At 57.7% G+C, this 15,859-nt stretch overlaps 8 protein-coding genes across 8 annotated transcripts; 2 read left to right on the top strand and 6 right to left on the bottom strand.

The window, feature by feature from the left end:
- Positions 1-450: 450 nt before the first annotated feature.
- Positions 451-1,479, top strand: BJX67DRAFT_384144 (uncharacterized protein; the record flags this gene model as incomplete). Its single annotated transcript, XM_071033608.1, has 3 exons — positions 451-489; positions 547-880; positions 1,106-1,479. The coding sequence occupies 3 exons, from the start codon at positions 451-453 to the stop codon at positions 1,477-1,479; spliced, it is 747 nt and encodes a 248-aa protein (XP_070882943.1).
- Positions 1,480-1,806: 327 nt separating this feature from the next.
- Positions 1,807-4,594, bottom strand: BJX67DRAFT_384143 (pectin lyase fold/virulence factor; the record flags this gene model as incomplete). The annotated part of the gene is made up of 6 exons (XM_071033607.1): positions 1,807-2,592; positions 2,667-2,767; positions 2,816-3,462; positions 3,516-3,639; positions 3,701-4,061; positions 4,133-4,594. 6 exons carry the CDS (start codon positions 4,592-4,594, stop codon positions 1,807-1,809), a joined length of 2,481 nt encoding a protein of 826 aa, XP_070882942.1.
- Positions 4,595-5,117: 523 nt separating this feature from the next.
- BJX67DRAFT_362124 (MDR family MFS transporter) lies at positions 5,118-7,356 on the bottom strand. The gene is made up of 8 exons (XM_071029961.1): positions 7,130-7,356; positions 7,062-7,076; positions 6,812-7,007; positions 6,539-6,758; positions 6,132-6,485; positions 5,966-6,081; positions 5,651-5,908; positions 5,118-5,585 (listed from the first exon to the last, which is right to left on the bottom strand). Exons 1-8 carry the CDS (start codon positions 7,283-7,285, stop codon positions 5,314-5,316), a joined length of 1,587 nt encoding a protein of 528 aa, XP_070882941.1. The 5' UTR covers positions 7,286-7,356; the 3' UTR covers positions 5,118-5,313.
- Positions 7,357-7,953: 597 nt separating this feature from the next.
- Positions 7,954-8,967, bottom strand: BJX67DRAFT_384141 (ankyrin repeat-containing domain protein; the record flags this gene model as incomplete). Its single annotated transcript, XM_071033606.1, has 2 exons — positions 7,954-8,813; positions 8,886-8,967. 2 exons carry the CDS (start codon positions 8,965-8,967, stop codon positions 7,954-7,956), a joined length of 942 nt encoding a protein of 313 aa, XP_070882940.1.
- Positions 8,968-9,209: 242 nt separating this feature from the next.
- On the bottom strand, positions 9,210-11,092 carry BJX67DRAFT_374142 (cytochrome P450; the record flags this gene model as incomplete). Its single annotated transcript, XM_071031512.1, has 7 exons — positions 9,210-9,408; positions 9,459-10,015; positions 10,061-10,479; positions 10,533-10,655; positions 10,704-10,790; positions 10,835-10,879; positions 10,933-11,092. The coding sequence occupies 7 exons, from the start codon at positions 11,090-11,092 to the stop codon at positions 9,210-9,212; spliced, it is 1,590 nt and encodes a 529-aa protein (XP_070882939.1).
- A 417-nt stretch (positions 11,093-11,509) lies between these two features.
- BJX67DRAFT_374141 (FAD-dependent oxidoreductase) lies at positions 11,510-13,264 on the top strand (the record flags this gene model as incomplete). Its single annotated transcript, XM_071031511.1, has 1 exon — positions 11,510-13,264. One exon carries the CDS (start codon positions 11,510-11,512, stop codon positions 13,262-13,264), a length of 1,755 nt encoding a protein of 584 aa, XP_070882938.1.
- A 127-nt stretch (positions 13,265-13,391) lies between these two features.
- BJX67DRAFT_390262 (NAD(P)-binding protein) lies at positions 13,392-14,284 on the bottom strand (the record flags this gene model as incomplete). The annotated part of the gene is made up of 3 exons (XM_071034614.1): positions 13,392-13,563; positions 13,613-13,729; positions 13,842-14,284. The coding sequence occupies 3 exons, from the start codon at positions 14,282-14,284 to the stop codon at positions 13,392-13,394; spliced, it is 732 nt and encodes a 243-aa protein (XP_070882937.1).
- Positions 14,285-14,737: 453 nt separating this feature from the next.
- fma-AT (acetyltransferase fmaC) lies at positions 14,738-15,790 on the bottom strand (the record flags this gene model as incomplete). The annotated part of the gene is made up of 3 exons (XM_071033605.1): positions 14,738-15,399; positions 15,450-15,606; positions 15,674-15,790. The coding sequence occupies 3 exons, from the start codon at positions 15,788-15,790 to the stop codon at positions 14,738-14,740; spliced, it is 936 nt and encodes a 311-aa protein (XP_070882936.1).
- Between the last annotated feature and the right edge of the window lie 69 nt (positions 15,791-15,859).

Below are 15,859 nucleotides of genomic sequence, written 5' to 3'. Positions count from 1 at the left end.
GGACGTTATATGGTACTTTCGTAATGCGTTGCGAGCTTTCTTCTTCCTGTACTGCTGTGACATTTATTCATGAAATTGCCCAGATGAATGGAAAATAGTACCTACCTTGTACTCTGTTTGGGCGGTTTGACCTAGGGAAAAAACCTAGTTAGGAGTAAACCCGGCTGAATATGACCACGAGGAAAGAGTGTTACTATGCTAAAGCGAGCCAGGTAAGGTGAATATGTTTTCGTATGTTGGACGCTTGCAGAATTAAGAGGACTGGTGAAGGTGCTGTTGCCTTAAGGCCCTTCGCGCCTTCCCTAACACAGTAACACTATGGATATTCCTTTTCATCATCGAATCTCACAGAAAACAGCACTCCTAGTTTTCTACACACCTCCAAGCCTCCAGCCATTGACCACAAAGCCAGACCACTCAGAAACAAACATAGAGCTTGCTATATCTTAAATGGCAAACCGCCCAAATCCCCACGCCCCAGGTACCACGGTACGATACTATCCCATCCAACAAGAGTTATTATAGTGGTACTCACGGTTTACCTAGCACATGGATGTCATTGGTATCTCCCTGGCTGTTCAAGACCTTATTACCGGGAAAAAAGACAAGGAGCCCGATGGGGATGTAAACGGGGTCTGGAACAGTATCCTTAACTGGCTATTTGACCTGGTTGAAGGGTATGTCACCAACCCACAGGACCAGCACAAGCTATTCGCTGGCTGCGAGGGTTTCTCCGACTGTCACACTAAACAGCGGTTTGTGGATGGCCACCATACTTGCTTCCTTATTACCCAGTGCAAGCGTATTGGCAAGCAGAATGCAGATGGAACATGGAATGGGGGGTACGGCCGGCTCCGGGGGTACCTCCACATGGAGCATGGTAAGAGAGTTACTACCAGCCGAACCCCGGTATATGGGATTCGGATTTTGATCCACACCACTATGCGGGGGTGGCTTCTTGCTTCGAGCAGGGAGTGTTTGGAAGGAGGAGGGGGTTGCGCCGCACTTTGACAATAGAAGAAGCGGGGAATTACTATGACAGCGCGGCCGCGATGAAGAGTGCTTTCATGAGCCTCCACGTCCGTTCAGAATTCCTCCTATCCAGGAGTTGATCCTGTTGAGATTGCTCTGATGATCATCAACCAAATTCAGTACGGCAGTTCTCTAAGCCAGGAGCGTATTAGGGACACGCGCAGCGCCCTTGAGGCTTTCCAATGGACATTGCGTGATAGTTATTGGATAAAGCGATGTGAGCCTGAGCTGGTGTACGAGGTAGGGGACCTTGTGGCGTCCGGGAAGTCGGTGGACTCGGCAGAGTTCTGTCTCGGACCTGAGGAGCTCATGGTTGAACCCCACTGGTTTTGCAATAGTGGTCTCGAGTGTCGAAAGAGGATTTTGCGGCTGTTAAGGGGCATTAAAGCGCGGTTTGATGAGATAGTGGAGAGGGAGGGCCTGATTCCGGACCAAATTGATGGGTGAAGGCTGGCAAATTGGATTATGGATTCAAGGGTGGGTATCACCTTGACTTTCTGGTAGTGTCATACCAACTGCAGGCGTTGAGGTTTATTTCAAGCTTATGCCCATGCCCGGTGGACCGTCTGTCCAACGCAATATCTTCAAGTCCTGCAAGTGTCCCTTCACTACTCTTGGACAAAAATGTTCTTATCGAGAGCGCTTCGACGCCTTGTGATCCCCAGGTCGTTGATAGGATGCCTGGTAGTATGCCTGTGGACGTTGTATGTCTGCTCCCTTTCTCTCCATCCACTGCCATCCTCCGTGCCTTTATACATATAGACGCAATACAAATCAGGACTCTTCAACCACATCCGCCCCCTCGAAGACGGCAACACCAACCGTCCTCTCCCACGTACTCCCCTCCTCATCCTCAACAGCAACAGTAAAGTAATCCACGCCCACATCCCCAGAGGAGGTATAAACCGCCGTCCCTCCGCTCACCTCCACACTTCCCAGCCCATTCTCCGTCTCCCCAACAGTGAAACTCGGGCCCTGGAACCCGAGCACCAAACTCGCAAGGTCAACCTCCACACTTGCACCAGGAACAACAAAGACATGCGGGTCCGCCATGAAATTCAAATACCCCTCGATAATGGTATACCCGTCCCCGCCCGTAGACCCATCCCACCAGTCGGCGATCCCGTCATCGTCGGCATCCCAGCTCGCCGGCCGCGTCACGGTCCGGAAATCCTCGAGACCACCGACATCAGCCTCGTTATCAATCAGCCCTGGTTTCCCCGAGACAGAGCCCGAGTATGTCGCTGTCCCGTTGAGCGTCTCGTGGATGATGCGTGTATCGTGGTCGTCGCGGACGGGCTGCGAGACGCCGGAGTCCGAGAGGACGCGCTTGTACGCCTCCGTCGAGGTGTGCTCCTCGATGTACGAGGGGAAGAAGGGGTCGTCGAAGAACTTCTGGTACGATGGGGGCGGGTCGATGCTTATTTCGGCGTAGCAGGCGATCTTGGTGGTTTGGCCCGTGCCGTCGTCGACGAATTGCACGGAATCTTGGTCGAAGATGCCCGGCATGGAGTTGCCGGCGCAGTGGTACTGTTGCGTGCCGGGGAGGTCGTCTTCGTACTGCTGTTGTTAGGGCGGAGGAGGAGGAGGAGGAGGAGGAGGAGGAGGAGGAGGAGGAGGGTACTCAAACGTACGGTAGCCTGCAGAGTGTATGTCAGGGAACTGGCAGGGCCCTGTTTATACAAGTTCCCGACGAAGTTCACCTCCATGGCACCTCCGTCCGTAACTCGGCTCCCTGTCTGTTGTCAGCACCTCAAGTTCTATCCCAAAGAGGGCGTCGTACCAAAGTTGTAGACAACGTTATTCCTGATATCCAGCCTCCCCGCAAACGTCGCATTATCATCCACGCCACCCCCCATACTCCAGCTGCGTCCCTCCGCATGCGCAATCAGATTATGATGCAGACTCGCAACATCCCCGCCCACAGTCGCCGCATACCCATGCGCCGTGCCCACCGGGTAATTCTGGTGTCCCGCAACATTCAACGGCTCAGATATCATATTCCGCTGAAACGTAATATTCTTCGCCGTGCGCGACGAGAAACTCTCATCAATCGCCCACCCCATCGAACACCGGTCAAAGATGCAGTAATTCGACCCAGACATGCCCATCCCGTCGACCGTATCCCCCGAAGACGAGCCCGGCCGCACACGAACATGGCGGAAGATGACGTCGGACGCCCCCGAAAGACCAAACGGGTACCCCTGCACGATGATCCCTTTGCCCGGGGCCGTTTGCCCCGCGAGCGTGATGTAGTCGCTGTTCACGGACAAGCGCGAGGTGGTGGTGATCACGCCGCCGACGTCGAAGACGACGATGCGAGGCCCCGTTTCGACGGTTAGGGCGTGCCGCAGCGTCCCTGGGTCTGAGGTGTCATCCAGGCTGGTTACTTTGACGACTTTGCCGCCGCGGCCGCCGCGTGCGAAGCGACTGCTTTCGTCAGTGCTGAACTGAATCGTAATGGGGGCAGGGAAGGGACGAACCCGAAGCCTTCGGCGCCAGGGAACGCGAGCTGCGCGAGGCGGAAGGTGAAGGTGCGTCCTGTGTAGGTTGCATCGCCGGCGACAACATCCACGCGCCAGTAGAAGGTGTCCAGTTTGTTGAGGCCTGCAATGGCAGTCAGTATTGTATGTGGTATGTCAAAAAAGAATAGTTACGAGAAACGCACCTGTTAGCCTGGCCTGCGGCTCGGCCAGCTCTTCTTCTATAGCCGTTAGATTCGCAGCATCCGTGCCCAGGTACACATTGTACGTCGCCGATTCAGCATCAGCCGGCACCCTCCACGACGCAAGGACACTCTCGCCGTCCTCTGGCTCGAGCCGTTCGTCGCGATGTGCGGGCGTCGGGAAGGAGATCTGGTTCCCCATGGCTGGGGTATCAATCTCAAACCCATTGAGATATACCAGGCCATCACCGCCATCAGGCGTGTAGACAATATCCACGGCCTCATCAACCGATCCAACGGAGAAGGTGATGTACGATGTCGCCGCTTCCCAGATATTATCCACGCGGACGGACTGCTCAACGCCCTGTATCTGTCAGTGCCCAGATCCAAGATATACAAGGGTATAGAAACCAAGGCAAGGAAAGAAAGACACACAGAGGCAACATCCTCCCCACCAGCGGTAATCGACACCGTCGCCGCCCCCGCCGCGTTTTCAGGCTCAGACCACAAATTATGCCACATCAAAAGCGAATGCTCGCCCTCTGCCAACCCCGTAATCGAAAGTGTCACCGCGTCCGGGTTATCGGCCGACGTCGTGATCCCCTGGTTCACAACGCGCTCGCCCAGATGCGAGACCGCCCGCGTGTATTGGTACTTGTAGTAGCTACCCCCGAGGTAGGACCCCGCGGGCGCGGAAACGGTGAAATTGACATTGCTGAACGAGTCGCTCGAACTCTCGGCTTCGCTCTCCACGATGAGGGTGTTGAAATCGGCATCTGCGAGCTGTCGGATATTAGATGGTGCGAGACGCACGCGGATTTGCGCGGCCGCGGGGTGGATAAAGGTGAGGGCGAGGGTGGCCGCGACCAGCGCTGTACCGTCAAGGAAAGCCTTCATCTTGGAGAACCTTACTCAATGAGACGGCGAGAGAAGCGGGTACGCAGGTTTGTTACATATAAGGAATGTGAAGGATGTCATCGAGACGTCAGGACAGGACAGGACTGGTGGGATGCAGAGGCGAAGATCGCTGTAAAGACGAAACAGTCGTGCGTCGACATTTCTCCACCTCTGTGGGAGAATTCCCGCAAATCGCGCTGACGGTTCCAGAAAAATTCCGCGATCGACAGGAACAGAGCAGGGAGGTGGATCGACCGAACGTCGGGGTTGCACGACATTGACCGCTGCATCTGCGATTGCGTTGAACGGAGGAACCACGACTGCCGCGCGAACGCCGAGTCCGACAACCCGATGTTCGTGCTGGCCAAGTGAATGTGAAACGGGCGACCGTCGCGAGATTCCACGCGTGCTTGTCATCGTTTCATGGCCTTGATGAGGTTGGACGACGAACTGTTGCGTCAGGGTTCCTGACTCGCAGCGTCACTTAGTTTGCACCTGCGAGCTGATGATAGGCTTACTTTAGCCGACGTTATTATTGATTGATTGTCTCTATCTGTGAACGTTAAAGAGTTGGAAGGGCATATCGAGCCAAACGGGATATAGTTGACATTCTCTCGGGTGTGAATCGTCGAGCTAGCCCTAATCACCCTCCCGGACCCCCATCTCAATTCCCATTCCCCTACCATACACAAAAAAACACAACAGATTACCCCCTCAAATCACGTACCGGCGCCACGAAGCTCATCAAAAACGCACACCCAGCAAACCCAACGCCCAGCGCAAACGTATCCTTCAACCCACCCATATACGACCTGCAGCACGGGCCCGATCTGGTCGGGCCCCAGGGCACGACGCAGCTCCGAGGCACCGATGGTCACGACCCAGTTTGCGTCTATCTCTGGGGCGATGCGGTGCAGGTGGTAGAGGAGGCGGTTGAGGAATGCGGATTGGCCGGCTGAGATGCAGATTGTGCCGCCGGTCGTTTGGAAAACTACACATTTCATTTCATTTTGTGTTAGAATCACGTTAAACATGACTGGGTAGACGGACACGTACAGAGTATTATGGCAGTCGCAGGTGAGATATCCTCGGGCTTGGAGATGGCCTGGGCGACGATGACGGGCACTTGGATTGCGAGGCCCTGGCCCGCTCCGAGGAGCATTTGATAGCCCAGTGGTTTGGCCAGGGGCGTGTCCATGCCCATTGTGTAGAGAAGGCCCGCGGCAATGGTGCATGCGGCGCTCCCCGTGGCCATGTAGAGGGTGTAGTATCCGTTGATGGTGATCAGGAAGCCCGATATAATTGCGAAGAGGCCTGGTGGATGTATTCAGTCAGGCCGGGCACCTGCAGAGGGTTTAACAGCTTGCTTACACGCTCCGAAGATCAGTGGCAGATTGTAGATCCCGCTCTCTGCGGCGGAGTAGTTGTCGATCGACTGGAAGTAGATTGGGATGTAGTAGGTGAAGAAGAAGTTCATCCCGTTTTGGCTGGCCAGTTAGTTCACAAGGAGAAAAGAAAAAAGAAACCCAGGTCATACAAGAAAGCAAAACACGAAGCCCCAAAGATCACCCGGTTCGTCAAGATCCTCGGGACGAGGGCCGCCCGCTCGCCCTGCCAGAACTGTATCCCGATGAACGTCGCAGCCATGGCCACGGAGACAACCAGACACGCGATCACGGCCGGCGAGTCCCACGCACGCGAGACGCCCGCCCACTCCGTGACAAGCAGGAAGCACACGAGCGCCACCAGGGCAGCCAGAACGCCGAGGGGATCGAGCTGCAGGAGGATTTCGGACACAGGGGCCGGGACGGGTTTGGCAGATGCAGGCGGCGTGAAGGCGAGGAGGATCAGCGCCATACTGACGCCGCCGATGGGGAGGTTGATATAGAAGCTGCGTTGTTAGCTACTGAGGCTAGTGTGGCCATTGTAAGAGCAAGAGCTCACCACCACCGCCAGCTGATGTTATCTGTAAAGGCACCGCCGACCAGTGGGCCTGCGACGCTTGCGATGGCATAGGACACACCGACAAGACCGGTATACCGCGCGCGTTTCTCTCGCGGGACGAGGAATGCGATGATCGTGTAGGTGCCGCAGTATAGCCCAGCGCCTCCGATCCCGGTGACGACGCGGCCGACAATCAGGGCAGTGCTGTCCCTCGCCATCGCTGCCAACGTGAGCCATCAACTCTGCAGCTATCGAAGCGACAGCAGAACCTACCGCAAACCAAGCTTCCAACCTCGAAGACGATGCCAGTCGCAAGGTCGGTGTATTTCAGATTGCAGTAGCGAAAGAGCTTCCCCCAGAAGGACTGGAACGCGGCGAGAGTGAGGAAGAAGGCAGAGCCGTACCAGCCAACCTGGTCTATCGAGTGGAATTCATCTGTGATCCGGGGAATGGCCGTCGCAACGATGGTCTCACATCGTTAGCCTCTAGTCACAACCTATTTACAGCGTGCAGAGAGGTCTACCATATCGAGAGCAGCCTACCTCATCGACATCAGTATCACGGGTAACAAATTCGGATAGACCGGCCAACCAGAAAGAGACTCATAATCACACCAAGAACCGTCAAGCCCAGCCGGATCCCCTGGGGAAACTCATCGCCCGGGGCCGTGAGGAGCTCTCTTGACCCATCCTCTGGAACACCTTTCTCGCTGGGCTGTTCTACGGGCTGTGGCTCTGCGACGCTCATCGTGCACGAACTGTTCCGGAAGGACAGGATGAGCACCTAGAACGATGCACGCCGTTCGGCTGGAGTAAGGCGTCATGGGATGATAATTGACGACCTTGATGTATACGAGGTTGGTTTCTCCCCGAGGGGCGCCGTCTGACGCTACCGATGGCACCATCGCGCCATCGCGCCAACCATGACCCGGCATGAATGCGCCTCGCTGCAAGGTCAGCATGATGCAGCGAGTCATTCTGATGCCTGATCGGCGCGGGATCAGCGGCCGACCCGCAGAAGAGACGCCCAGGGGCCAGCGGGGAGAGGGGGGGTCTTTTTGTTTCCGATCAGCTCCCTGTGACTGCAGTGACTCTTTGTCTCCAGCTGTGCCTGTGAGGACCGGGACATCACGCTGGAAAATCATGAAGCCCAACATGTCGGCGCAAGTTCGATTAGAAATAGATTAGAAATAGATTGTAGATTCGATGAGCCATCACTGTACTGTCATCCAGCTCGTCGTGGCAGATCCCTGGAGAGCAGCATGTGCGCTGCAAAGCGTAGAGTAGCAAGGGGCCGACATCTTGGTTCACATTCTAAAGTATATACGCAGTCTACGTAGGACAGACGAATTCATGCTTTCTTCCCATGCTCTGTTCAATCAAGTCATAGCCACGCTGCCGCTCGTTTATCCTACCCTACCTACTCGACCGCATCGGAGCCACGCTGAACGGAATAATCCCCCCCGTAGTCGGACACCTCTTCGCCTTCGCATTAATATCTGCCCCCCGCTCAAGGAGCAGGAGGACCCCCGGCTCGAACCCTCGCTCGACAGCCAAATGCAGCGGCGTCCATCCCACGCGATCATATGCGTCCAGGTCGAACCAGTCGCGCTCATACGCCGCCCAGTGGTCCAGAAGGAGCCGCAGCACCTCCAGCCGCCGATACAGCACGGCCCAATGCAGAGCCGAGCGCCCCTCGCAGTCCAGCACGCCGATTCTCGCGCCGTGGCTCAGCAGCAGGCGCACGACGGGCTCGTGGTCCTCGACGACGGCGTGGCAGAGCGGCGTCCGCCCCTCGCTGTCGGGGGCGTTGACATCGACGTCGACGTTGCCGCTGCCGCGTTGCTGCAGGAGGACGCGGAGGATCCGCTCGTGGCCGTTCTGGGCGGCGATGTGGACTGTTCCGAGCCAGCTTTTGTCCTTGTCCTTCTTTGGGGTTGGGATCGCTTCGTCGGGGTGTCTGGATGCGAGGCGACTGTCACGCGTGACTGAATCTCGCGAGAGGTGCGAGGTCGCTGTCGTGGCGGTGCCTTCGCTTGCGCTGGGAGGGGTGGGATAGGGCGAGGGGGGGAACAGGGACGCGGAGAACGGGTTGGACGAGGTACTCCCGAAGAGGAGGCTGTCAATCACGTCAGGAGCTGGAGGGCCATCTGTTGGGGCAGTGTTTCCGAGTGTGAGGCCGGGCACGTCAGTCGAGAGGGAGAGGAGGTCGCTGGTGGGCGTTATCTGGGGGAAGGGACGAGCTCGAGGATTCGTACCGGCGAGCTGCTTTTTCTCTACAGACAACACACAACGGTCTGCTGAACCAGAGACAGAGCCCGACGATGCTTCGACGGTCTACTACTCACGGCGGAACTTGCGCTGGGCGATGCGGTTCTGCTGGCGCCGTCGCTCCAGGGGATCGCTGGGCAGCTGGACGGTGAAATCCATGGCCGGAGGGAGCGGGATGGGTGAGACGAGGAAGGGGAACGAGGAGAAGAGAATCCTCGAGGCGATAAGCAATTCCGATCGTACCTTGCGCTGGAAGTGCCCGTCGGAGTGTTTACGAAGAAGGAAAGGCCTCGACTCGGGGTGACCAGGGGTGCGAGCCAATAAGTGACAATAAGTCAAAGAAATACGAACGATCTCCCAGATTGATTAATCGCTGCCCCAGAGTCTCTATCTACGTTGATCTAGTTCCTCACCCTCAGCCTCAGCCCGTCACTACCTGCTGCAGGGAAGGGGATGATCATGTCGCGCACGACGTCGATATCCCTCTCGCGCACCGTGTCGTACAGCTCCAGCGTCGGGCCCTTCTGTCCCCGATACCGATCGTACTTGCGGACAATCGTCGCCAGGACGATGGACAGTTCCTGACGGGCAAAGTTCATGCTGCTCGTGTTAGCTTTCTCGATACACTCCGGCTCTCGGGGCAGCCCTACCCGATGCAGTTCCTGGTGCCGCGCGCAAACCGGATAAAGGCGCGGTCGAGCCGGGGGTTGTCGATCCACCGCTGCGGCCGGAACGCGAGGGGATCTTCAAAGACCTCCTCGTTGGTATGCGCGATCTGCGTGGTCATGCTCGTCGCCGTCCCCGGCGGAATCACGTACGTCCTGCCATTGCGCTTGTTCGTATAGACAATGGGCTCCGTGGGCGACACGCGCGGCAACCGCGAGACAACGCCGGGATGGAGCCGCAGAGTCTCCTGGATCGCAGCCTGGAAGTACCGCAGCTGCTCAACCTGCGAGTACGAGGGGATCTCGCGCGGGTCGGGGAGCGCCGCGACCAACTCGGCTTTGACCTTGTCGAATTCCTCCGGGTTGGCCAGGAGCTGGTAGATGGCCGCACTCAGCGTGTATGCCGTGGTGCCCTGGCCGGCGAAGACGACCAGCTGCGCCTCGTCGGGCAGTTTGCTGCTCAAGACGCCTTCGAAGATGGTGCTCTTGATGCGGTCCGGGTTGGGCGAGCTGCGGATTTTCTCGACTTCATCGATCCACATCTACTAACGTTAGTATACCTTAATGTTGGGGGCCAGTGAAGCTACCGTCTTCTTATTCCACATCTCCGTCAAGCCGGGGATAAACGTCTTGATAGCCCAGTCCGGTGCCAGCGCCAACAACGTCCCGACAATGGGAAAGTGGCACATGGCATGGTTGAAGAAGTGGAAGGCGTCCGTCGCCTCGATGTAGGGACTCGCAAAATCCTCCTCGTCCAAAAAATGGAACGACTGGCCGAACGCATACTGCGTAATGATGTCGCATGCGGCAGCCTTAAGCACGAAATGGAAGCGGAGGACTTTCTCTTCTTTGCCCGCGTCCTCCATGCGCTGCAGCAGGCGGCCCATCTCCTGCCGCATGATCGGCTCCAGGCGACGGATACTGGCGCTGGAGAAGAAGCCGTTGATGGTGTTGCGGCGCTTGCGGTGCAGATCGTGATCGACTGTCCCTGCCAGCGAGTTCGGGGCTGCTCACAGGTCAGCCTTCACATTGCCAATACCCATTGCTCGGAATACGTACTGCCTGTTCTCCGTCCGGTCAGGACGGACTTGTCGGTCTTGCGCCCTGGACCGGGGAAGAGCGGTTCGATGAAATCGGGGTCGTTGAAATGGACCTCGTCAGGGTTGATTCGGACGATGGGGCCTACGCGCATTAGACAGTAGCCTGGGTAGTGAGCCTTCGCGGACACACCGTATTTCTTGTGCATTGCATCGATCTTGCGGAAGTACTGGCCGCCGAGCCAGACGTCGTAGTAGATCTCGTACCACCATGTGATGGCTGCTCTGTTAGTAGGACTCCTGACGGACTGGCGTGTTTCATACCGGCTATCTTTGGCCCGGGGATGCCCGCCAGGGGCGACAAGACCACTGCATTGGTTTAGCATTCAATTGCACGTACGGACACCCGGCGCACGACATACACCGATAGAACACGAGCGACGAGACGTAAGAAGACCAGAGGGCAAGGCCCAGGTAGAGCGTAGGCCACGCAAGCAGGCCTTCGGTCCTCCAGGTGGCGATGCCGCCAGCCAGGATGTCTTGAGCTGTATCGATGAGCGACTGGACGAACTGCGATGCCATGGTGCGGTGAATCTGAAGTGCGTAGTTGGGTTAGATTGCTGGTGTAAATACGAAGGTATATCACGATGACAAGCACCAGAGACGCCCCGTTGTTTTTCTGCTTCTACTTCGCTCTCTCGACGGGGGCCACTTCAACACCAGATTGCGACACCATCCGTCTCTGCCGGACTCACTCGTCCTTGAACAGATTGCCAGACTCGATCCTCTGACCCTGTCAGCGCAGGCGGAGCATCCCCTCAACGCAGTCACACCAACTGCACGGTCAGCGCAGATACGAGACGGCGCACCATCAGCCCCAAAGACCCCTGGAAAGTCACTACAGGCTGCAGCCCTGAGTCCACGGGAACAGTATTTATCCCTATTCGTCACACACTCACTCTGTGCTGCCTTCACACCTGTACCGCAAGACCAAGCGAGATGCCTCACGGTACATTGTCCCTGCTGGCCTGCATCTCGCTCCTGCCCGGAGCCCTAAGTGCACCATCCCACCACCCCAGCCCGCACTGCCGCTTCCTCCCTGGCGATCGCCAATGGCCACGGAACAGCGACTGGGCACAGCTGAATACAACCGTCTCAGGCAGGCTGATCGCCGGCAAACCCCTCGCCCACGTCTGCCACGGACCGGACTATGACGCTGCTGCCTGTGCAGAGGTGCGCAATCGCTGGTCAGAGCCGCCGCTGTACTTCCCCGACCCGGTCAATGTCATGTCGCCCTACTGGCTGAACCTCACCTGCAGCCCCTTCAGTGACCGCGACAACGCACCCTGTGAGCTAGGGAACCTCGCCTCCTACGCAATCAACGTGACGTCGGCAGAAGACGTCGTGGCCGGTCTGGCCTTCGCCCAGAACCACAATATCCGCGTCCAAGTCAAGAATACCGGACACGACTACCTGGGTCGATCTACAGGCCCAGGCTCCCTAGCTCTGTGGACGCACAACCTGAAGGACATCGCCTTCATCAACTACACAAGCCCGCAGTATACCGGTCCAGCGGCCAAGCTCGGCGCGGGAGTCCAAGCATTCGATGCCTACAAGGTCGCCGCCGAGCATGGCCTTCGCGTCGTCGGCGGCTACTGTCCCACCGTCGGTATCGCAGGAGGTTATCTCCAGGGCGCCGGCCACGGACCGCTTCTCGGCGCGTACGGCCTCGCAGCAGACAACGTGCTGGAGTTTGAAGCCGTTACCGTGGATGGCCGACATCTCACCGCGAGCCCGACCTCCCACGCCGACCTCTTCTGGGCCCTAAGCGGTGGCGGCGCGGGGAACTACGCCGTCGTCCTCTCCGTCACGACAAAGGCGCACCGCGACGGCGTCGTGGCAGGCGGGTCGTTGACCGTGGACCACCTGCAGAACGGCGACGACGAGGCGTTCTGGGAAGCCGTGCAGGCCTGGCATCGCCGCTTGCTCGTCTTCGACACGATCCCGGGCCTCACGACCGTCTACCGTATCACAAATGCATCATTCCAAGTGACGCAGGCTACACTCGTCGACCACCCTGCCTCGGACCTCGAAGACAACCTGCGGCCTTTCCTGCGGGAGCTCGACGCCCTGGGCCTCCACTATACATACGAGGTCAACGACCACCCGTCGTACTACGGCCACTTCGCCACGTACAACCCGGGCCTTCCATACGGGAGCTACCTGAACAACGAGACAATCGGAGGCCGCCTTGTCTCACGCGAGACCGTCAGAGAGAGATTACCAGAGCTCACCGCGGTTCTGCGGAACATCACATCCACCCAAACCGGGACAGGGGCACCAGTGAACGTCAACGGCGTCGCAGGAAACGCAACGCACCTGCGCACCGTCACTGCTCCCGGACGCAACGCCGTCCTCCCCGCCTGGCGAGAAGCCCTGTACCACCTAATCATTGAAGAGTGGTTCGACGGCGCAGGCCCCGTCGACGTCTTCCAAGAGGCGCAGGCGGCCGTGAACGAGCACCAGGAGCTCCTCCGTGCCGTTGACCCGGAGGGTGGAGCGTATATCAACGAGGCGACGTTCGACAACCCGGCGTGGAAGGAGGACTACTTTGGCGAGAACTACGGGGAGTTGCTGCGGATTAAGAAGAGGTATGATCCGGATTTTGTCCTTTACGGGCCGTCGGCTGTCGGGAGCGATGCATGGACGCGGACTGCGGAGGGGAGATTGTGCAGGAGGCATCTGGACTTGTAGACATGACTCTAGTAGACATTTATAGTATACATCTAGACTACCTCTCTTTCTACGGGCATAAAGGCAGAAGCTACCATAGAAGTTTGTAGAGCAAGAAATGATAGATTAATCTAAACCAGGCGTCAAGCTACCAAGGCTCCTCTTCGCCAGTCCACTTCCACAGCTTCCCGCTATGCGTCTCCCTCGTCGACTCGTCGATGACCCGAACAACGCCGCGAACACTCTCGTCGACGGAGATGATGGCCTTCTCCAGACCAAAGTTGTTTGCGCCGCGGTTGCCCATCTCGGTTTGGACGAATCTGCGTTGTCGCGTTAGTGATTTGGCATAAAGGGGTGTCTAGTACGCACCCAGGGTCAATCGGGAACGCTGTCAGCCATGGCTCCTGCACGGAGATGGTCTTGGTGTACCAGTGCTGCACGATCTTGGTTGGGCCGTATGCGGCGTTGGGGAAGGTGATTGCGTTCCTAGATGTTCAGTACATCCCCGAGGAGATTTTGAATAGGACTCACTATGCAATATACTCCATCAGCTTATACTAGTATTTTCAAACAGACGACAGAACGTACCGTTAGAAACGCCGCACTAGACCCGATGGTCACCAACTTGGGATCCCGCGCAGCCCTCAGGAACCCCGCGAAGGCCTGGTAAAGCCGCACAAACCCAAACACATTCGTCTCGAAATGCGCCTTGATATCCTCGATGCGCACGTCGTCAATTTTCGGCCAGACGAACGCGATCCCCGCGTTTGCGATCAGAATGTCGATATGCTCGATGCCCCAGGAAGCCCGGAGTGTCTCTGCCGCGACGGCGCCGTCCGTCTCGGACGTGGCGTCCAGCTTGACGAGCTTGACGACGGTGCCCTCGGCCGTCGGGAGGGCGGTTAGCTCCTGCGAGGTCGCGTGCGAAGGGTCGCGGTTTGCGGCGATGATGGTGTGGTGTGGCTTGGAGATGTATTGCTCGAGGAGGCCTCGGCCAATGCCGCGGCTCGCGCCGGTGATGAGGACGATCGTCGGGGCCATGTCGAAGATCGAATATCGAATACGATCCTGCTGAAAACGGAATACGAGCCTGAGTCCGTGTCCTTGTCTGGGATCGTTTTAAGCGAGTGGCGTCGCTTCAGCGAGAGCCATCACCCCCTTCCCCCCTCTCCATGTCTGACAGCTAAATACGCCGGCCGCGTTTCTCTCCGTCGTGTTCGGAGACTTTTTCCTTTGAGGGCCTGGTAATCAAGCCGATAGGATGATTTGTAACGCAACAAAGAGGCTGACGGAGCATCTTACCTCTGAGCTGATGGGACTGAATGCACCGTCAGACATGCTGTGCGCTAGTGCGCTGACCGTGCAGATGGCCGCCCTGGCTTGTGCAATGCTTGTCGTGGCTTCTTGCTAGCCTTGATGAGTTAGTATGAGAAGAGCAATAGGCGAATTGATCCTTCGGTAGCATGTTCATTGACAAATCAAGGGCGACGTTGTCTACAGAGACAAAGAATCACTCCACCTCCCCCAAAAGAGCCCCCCCCTGATGAACTCCCCCATGGCCTCAATCACCTCCTCCGACCCATCCCCGCTCAGCACCGTAAGATGGCCCTTCCCCTTCGCCAGAAAGAACCTCTTTGCCTGCTGGAACCCCTCAAACGCCGCCCTCTGCTCCTCCGGCGGCGACATCGTATCCAACTCCGGCGTCACCATCATCACAGGCGTCGCGTCCACCAGCTTCAGCGCCTCCTTCGGTGCCCACATCGCCAGCTTCTGATACGTCTGCAGGGCAATCAGGTTCCGGAAATTCGGTGCACCCCGGTCGATGACTGCGTTCATGAATCCGTACGCCTCGAGCCCGCCGGGTCCCCCGGACCCGGCCATCCCGATCGGGTTCTCACCTTTACTGTTGAAGGGGGGTAAGCTGAAGGGCTCGTTCCCGCGGAGCTGGGAGACACGGTCGCGGATGAGCTGCGCAAAGGCCTTCTCGCGCTTTTCCGGCCGGATGAAGCTGAGGATCGGGCAGACCATGACCAGGGCCTTGACGCGTCTGTCGACGGCGGCCGCGCAGGCGCTCACCGTGCCGCCGAAGGACATGCCCCAGAGGATAATCTGGGACGGGTCGACGCTGGGGAGGCCAGAGATGTGCGTGACGATGTCTGTCGTGGTAAGCAAGAGCAGAGCTTGACGAATTGCTCGGAGGACGTACCCGCGAGATCCTCTGCCTGCTGCAGTGGATCGATCAGATTGCGTGGCGCGCCGTCGCTGTCGCCGATGCTTCGGGGGTCGTAGATCAGGGCGTTGTATCCCTGGGACTGGAAGGTCTCTGCGAGGTCTGGCAGGAGCATCTCCTTCACGCAGTTGAACTGCGCAGTGTTAGCCTTTTCTCGTCGTCTCTCGTCGTCTCTCGTTGTCTCTTGGGTATAGGCGTACCCCCGGCGTCATAATGATAGCTGGGCCCTTCCGCTCAGCACCGTAGAACCATCCCCGGATTGTGATGCCATCGATCGTTTTGATCTCAATTGGCTGGTAGCTTGATACAGGAGCCATCTCCGAGTTCAATGAAGTGCGTTATGATAACTTCCAGAGCGCACAGGATGGATCACGGATATATCGTCC

The sequence above is a fragment of the Aspergillus lucknowensis genome (assembly GCF_044049455.1).
Source record: "Aspergillus lucknowensis strain CBS 449.75 chromosome Unknown BJX67scaffold_45, whole genome shotgun sequence".
In the NCBI taxonomy this organism is placed as follows: Eukaryota; Fungi; Ascomycota; class Eurotiomycetes; order Eurotiales; family Aspergillaceae; genus Aspergillus; species Aspergillus lucknowensis.
This window is presented reverse-complemented; position numbering and strand designations above follow the sequence as displayed.